The sequence below is a fragment of the Somniosus microcephalus genome, chromosome 8 (assembly GCF_052327205.1).
Source record: "Somniosus microcephalus isolate GS21.2 chromosome 8, FLI_Smic_1.0, whole genome shotgun sequence".
NCBI classification, from domain to species: domain Eukaryota; kingdom Metazoa; phylum Chordata; class Chondrichthyes; order Squaliformes; family Somniosidae; genus Somniosus; species Somniosus microcephalus.
This window is the reverse complement of record NC_140994.1, coordinates 80,013,857-80,020,339: the sequence shown is the minus strand read 5'-3', so window position 1 is coordinate 80,020,339 and position 6,483 is coordinate 80,013,857. Positions and strand designations below refer to the sequence as shown.

Genomic DNA, 6,483 nt, shown 5'->3' with positions numbered 1-6,483 from the left:
CCCCGCGTCGCTCTCTCTCTCTCCCCCCCCCGTCGCGCTCTCCTCTCTCCCCCCCCCCCGTCGCGCTCTCTTCTCTCCCCCCCGTCGCGCTCTCTCTCTCTCCCCCCCGTCGCTCTCTCTCTCCCCCCCCCGTTCGCTCGCTCGTCCTCCCCCCCAAGTCGCTCTCTCTCCCCCAGCCCCCCCCAGTCGCTCTCTCTCCCCCCCCCCAGTCGCTCTCTCTCCCCCCCCCAGTCGCTCTCTCTCTCCCCCCCAGTCGCTCTCTCTCCCCCCCAGTCGCCGCTCTCTCTCCCCCCCCCAGTCGCTCTCTCCTCTCCCCCCCCAGTCGCTCTCTCCTCTCCCCCCCCCAGTCGCTCTCTCTCCCCCCCAGTCGCTCTCTCTCCCCCCCAGTCGCTCTCTCTCTCCCCCCCAGTCGCTCTCTCTCCCCCCAGTCGCTCTCTCTCCCCCCCCAGTCGCTCTCTCTCCCCCCCCAGTCGCTCTCTCTCCCCCCCAGTCGCGCCTCTCTCCCCCCCCCCAGTCGCTCTCTCTCCGCCCCCGTCGCTCTCTCTCCCCCCCCCGTCGCTCTCTCTCCCCCCCGTCGCTCTCTCTCCCCCCCCCAGTCGCGCTCTCTCCCCCACAGTCGCTCTCTCTCCCCCCCCAGTCGCTCTCTCTCCCCCCCCAGTCGCTCTCTCTCCCCCCCCCAGTCGCGCTCTCTCCCCCCCCAGTCGCGCGCTTCTCTCCCCCCCAGTCGCTCTCTCTCCCCCCCCAGTCGCTCTCTCTCCCGCCCCGTCGCTCTCTCTCCGCCCCCGTCGCTCTCCTCTCCCCCCCCCGTCGCTCTCTCTCCCCCCCCGTCGCTCTCTCTCTCCCCCCGTCGCTCTCTCTCCCCCCCCAGTCGCGCTCTCTCCCCCCCAGTCGCTCTCTCTCCCCCCCCAGTCGCTCTCCTCTCCCCCCCCCAGTCGCTCTCTCTCTCCCCCCGTCGCTCTCTCTCCCCCCCCGTCGCTCTCTCTCCCCCCCCCCCCCGCTCTCTCCCCCCCGTCGCTCTCTCTCCCCCCCCGTCGCTCTCTTCTCCCCCCCCGTTCGCTCTCTCTCCCCCCCGTCGCTCTCTCTCCCCCCCGTCGCTCTCTCTCCCCCCCCCGTCGCTCTCATCTCCCCCCCCGTCGCTCTCTCTCTCCCCCCCCGTCGCTCTCTCTCTCCCCCCCCGTCGCTCTCTCTCCCCCCCCCGCCTCGCTCTCTCTCCCCCCCCCGTCGCTCTCTCTCTCCCCCCCCGTCGCTCTCTCTCCCCCCCGTCGCTCTCTCTCCCCCCCCGTCGCTCTCTCTCCCCCCAGTCGCTCGCTCTCTCTCTCTCTCCCCCACTCTCTCTCACTCTCTCTTTCTCTCCCAATCTCTCTCACACTCCCAATCTCTCTCTCTCTCACACTCCCCATCTCTCTCTCTGTCTCTCTCTCTCTCACTCCCAATCTCTATCTCTCACACTCCCAATCTCTCTCTCTTCTCTCTCACACTCCCAATCTCTCTCTCTGTCTCTCTCTCACTCCCAATCTCTCTCTCTCTCACACTCCCAATCTCTCTCTCTCACACTCCCAATCTCTCTCTCTCACACTCCCCAATCTCTCTCTCTTTCTCTCACACTCCCAATCTCTCTCTCCCTCTCACACTCCCAATCAATCTCTCTCTCACACTCCCAATCTCACTCTCTCTTTCTCTCCAATCTCTCTCACACTCCCAATCTCTCTCTCTGTCTCTCTCTCTCTCACACTCCCAATCTCTCTCTCCATCTCTCTCTCTGTCTCTCTCTCACTCCCAATCTCTATCTCTCACCCCAATCTCTCTCTCTCTCACACTCCCAATCTCTCTCTCTCACACTCCCAATCTCTCTCTCTCACACTCCCAATCTCTCTCTCTTTCTCTCACACTCCCAATCTCTCTCTCCCTCTCACACTCCCAATCTCTCACACACTCCCAATCAATCTCTCTCTCACACTCCCAATCTCACTCTCTCTTTCTCTCCCAATCTCTCTCACACTCCCAATCTCTCTCTCTGTCTCTCTCTCTCTCACTCCCAATCTCTCTCTCTCTCACACTCCCAATCTCTTTCTCTCACACTCCCAATCTCTCACACACTCCCAATCTCTCTCTCTCTCACACTCCCAATCTCTCACTCCCAATCTCTCTCTCACACTCCCAATCTCTCTCTCACACTCCCAATCTCTCTCTCTCTCTCTCTCTCCTTCCCTCTCTCTCTTCCAACAACAACATGCCCTCGAAAAGCCTCAGCACCGCCGGGCTCCCCCAGCTAGTATATATGTGTATTACAACAATGGGGGGAGACTTTGGTCTGTGTGTGTAACAATATCAAACACATTCAAAAAGAACATACTTATAAGCGCTGCTACACATTGTGACAAGAGCATTTTGTTCCCCAATGTGTTTGCAACACTATCTATTGCAGTTCGTTTGTAATATATACTTAGTATATTAAAAGTCTTGCATATAGCACACACTGCCTAAGTGTAATACTTGCTTCCTGCCACGCTCTATGCATCATGCTTAAAAACCTATATTATATTTGCTTCTAGTTGAGTCCTGCCTGCTACTGATTTACATCTCTAAACTGCTTCACCTCTTGATCAATGGTCGCTCCTGCCTCTTCCATTCGCCTCTACTCATTCATTTTTCCTCTCCAATTTACTTCTCCCAGTCCTTCACTGCTCCCCATTCTGTCCTACCACCCCTCTTTGATATCTTTGGATAACTAACAGTGGCTTGGAATTTCCTTAAAGCTGTTCCCACTCCACCACCGTAATCACCAGCGACAAGAGGACTACATCAAATGACAGGAGAAAAACAAAGTTGCATGACCCAGAATATTTGATGTGTGTTAATTTGGGGGAGGGACAAGGGGAGGTGCATCTGATCTAGGTAGTACATGGCACAAAGTTGTTAATAGGATAATGTCACTAGGTGATGTTTCCTCTGCAGAATTATGAATTTTTATAGAAATGAAATTAAAATAGAATTATTGACTGCTGAAATCCTGCAACCAGAGTTGAACAGTTAAGCTGAAAGCTTCTTAAATGATCTATTCATTGAAACTGAGCATCTATGTAGGACTTGTACTACAAATACTCTCCAGAATAATCCCAGTCTCTCTCAAAAGTTTAATGCTTCACTGTTGATCATGTACAACATCATGTTTTTAATTTGGTTTGGAAGCAGAATCTCTCCTCATGGAGCTGCATTCCAATGACAAACAACATGAATGTGATTACAGTACTAGTCTCCCAGCAGCTTTCCCCACTTCTGGTACAATTGTAACATAATCTCATGTTACTCCATCAGGAAAAGTTCTGCACAAAACATCTACTTCCAGACAGCCTCGAATCAGCAGCTTTAAAGCACAGAGACAAGGAACAATAACAGTAACCATACACATATCTTTATTTATATTTGAGATTATGTAGTAATTCAATAGAATACCTTTCCTCTTTAAGAGTAACTACCTCATCAAGGGGAGATTCGACTTTCACTATAATCAATCTGTATTTAGAACTATTTTGTAAAAAAACTTTGGTCCATGAAGCATTAAGTAAACAGTGGTTTTAACATATAAAATTAGGTAAATGCTTATAATAGAGTATTTTACCTTGTGCTTGAATTTATTGGAATTCTTGGTTTCTTTTTTGTTAAGATCAATAAAGTAATGTGTGATACGATCTTTGTATTTTGGATCCATGCTCCATGAGATCTTGAAAGAATCACATGTGATATTACTTATTTTTATGTTGTGTGGAACAGCAAGCTCTTCCATCTCTGCAATGCCACTGTCTTGCGATTTGTTACCTGTGCAAAAATAAAATACAAGTGTTTTTAAAAGTATTGATGATATAGTTACACAGCTCAAAATAATTTAATCACAAAGGAGCAAGATCAAAAGGAATTTCTAGTTCCCAATTCAAGCACTAGTCAATCAGCTTGCAATACCTACTTTCCTAACTTTGGGTTGATGCAAGGTGCAGTGCAAAAACTCCGGCAGTAAGTTTGGATTGATTCTGGACCTTGCCAGTGGCACAGTACTTCAGTGCAGTATCCAGTAGTGATGGTATAATGTTTGCCTACTCACCTCATAGATACCAATTAGGTCACAAATTTGACAACTGAATGTATCAATTTTAAAAGTAATCTTACAATGTTTAACACTTGATGCAAATCCCATTACTTTGAAGGGAATTAAAGTCTTCTAACAAAATAAGACACAAAAGAACCAATCACCTAAAAGTGAAATACCAAGATTAGCGAAAATATGGATCTTCCTTCTTTCAGACAGAGCTAGGCTTTTAATCTACTTCAAGCAAATACATTAAACAACAATTTACACAATCTAAATCCATAGGGGGAAAAATTGGATGGCACTAAGTTAGTGCCCCCATGCCGTAAATTCAGCAGTAGCGCCCCAAGCAGGTGGTGGCCTGGAAAGTGCTCCACCTCCTGCTTGGGGCGCTACTCCTGAATTTCATGGCGCTACGTGCAGGCCTCCTCCCCTGATTAAAGGGGAGGGGCCTAGCCAGACCACCGGGGAGCGGGGTGCCATGAAAACAGTCTGGCACTCAAGAGGAGTGCTGGGCTGAACGATCGCAGCCGGCACCCCACATACAAAAACAAGAGGGGGCAGGTGCTGGCAGTCAGCCAAAATAAAAATGGCCGCCCGACACCTGCCCTTTAACTTGCACTGCTGCCGCACTGCCCCCTGATCCTGTCGCACATATTGTGCGGCGATAGGTCAGGGGGGTGTAAGGGAGGTTTGCAGCCAGCGCGCTGCGCGTGGCGAGGGTGCTACCAGCTACTGTCGCCGCTAACCTCCAGCTGAATTTCGCGGGAGGCTTTAGCGGCGCTAACGAGAGGTGCAAACCAACCCAATTCTTCCCTCAGATTCTCTGGAAGCAAAGCTTACTCGGCTGTTGGACATTGAAGATGGAGGATGGTTAGACAAAGTCTTTTTTTCCCCCATTAGTGATCCTCACCTTGTACACCAGACTTACAGCTTTGGACTTTCTAACTTTCATCCTCCTTCATTCACCCTGCAGTACTGGCAAAAACTGCATAATTGTATGAATTTGATCCAGCCTTTAGAATACATCTTTATCAATGGCATGGAGAATGTTCCACACAGTTATCCTACAGATAGATTCTTAGCATACTCTAGACAGGGTCAATGAGGCAACTAGAACTTGGTTTAAGTTACTGTTCTTGGTGATCCAGCAACATATTGATTTTGAATAAGATTATGTAAAAAAAAATTTAACTAAATAAAATAAATTGTTATATAGTATTATTATACATAGTCTTAGTCATACCTACACTTAGTCATGCAACAGCTCTGAATAAGCTAAGCAGTTCAACTCCTCAGATGCAGTAGTGGAAAAAAATTACAACTACTTGCATTTATATAGCGCCTTTAATGTAGCAAAACGTCCCAAGGCACTTCATAGGAGTGTTATCAAACAAAATTTGACAACAAGCCACATAAGGAGAAATGTGGTGAGGTAGGTTTTAAGGAGCCTCTTAAGGAGCGAGAGCTAGAGGGGTATAGGACCTTGGCAGCTGAAGGCACGGCCACCAATGGTTGAGCGATTAAAATCGGGGATGCTCAAGAGGCCAGAATTGGAGGAGCGCAGATATTCCAGAGGGTTGTAGGGCTGAAGGAGGTTATAGAGAGAAAGGGGCGAGGCCATGGAGAGATTTCAAAACAAAGATGAGAATTTTAAAATCGGGGCGTTGCTTAACCGGGAGACAATGTAAGTCAGTGAGCACAGGGGTGATGGGTGAACGGAACTTGGTAAAAGTTAGGACATGGGCAGCAGAGTTTTGGATGACCTCAAGTTTATGGAGAGTAGGTCTTGGGAGGCCGACCAGGAATGCGTTGGAATAGTCAAGTCAAGAGGTAACAAAGGCATGGATGAGGGTTTCAGCAGCAGATGAGCTGAGGCAAGGGGCAGAGTCGGGCGATGTAAACAGAGGTGATGACATGGATATTTGGTTGGAAGCTCATCGCGGGGTCAAATATGACACCAAGGCTGTGATCAGTCTGGTTCAGCCTCAGACAGTTGCCAGGGAGAGGGATGAAGTCAGTGGCTAGGGAACGGAGTCTGTGGCAGGGACCAAAGACAACGGCTTTGGTCTTCCTAATATTTCGTTGGAGAAAATTTCTGCTCTTCCAGCACTGGATGTCGGACAAGCAGTCTGACAATTTAGAGACAGTGGAGGGATCGAGAGAGGTGGTGGTGAGGTAGAGCCACAGAGGGCACATGAATACTCACCTGAAATATGACAAAGACAGCTGCTGTTAGTAATTCTGGTATATACAGGTACTGCGGCACTAAAAGCCTAGAGCCTCATTGTTATGTCTGACATTGGTGATAGGTACTCGATTGCCTTGGCCTGAGCACATGGCGCTTGATGGTGCTGTTATCGTTGTATTGTGTCTGACATTGGATATAGTTATTCGATTGC

The 6,483-nt window shown here is 49.5% G+C and overlaps 1 protein-coding gene across 1 annotated transcript in view; it reads right to left on the bottom strand.

Moving 5' to 3' along the window:
* LOC147113663 (phytanoyl-CoA hydroxylase-interacting protein-like) overlaps positions 1 to 3,852 on the bottom strand; it is a 17,710-nt gene extending 13,858 nt beyond the window's left edge. Inside the window, exon 1 of the mRNA XM_085994914.1 lies at positions 3,620 to 3,852. Coding sequence (XP_085851040.1) covers positions 3,620 to 3,784 — 165 coding nt within the window. The 5' untranslated portion in view covers positions 3,785 to 3,852. The remainder of the gene's footprint in view (positions 1 to 3,619) is intronic.
* Positions 3,853 to 6,483: the final 2,631 nt, after the last annotated feature.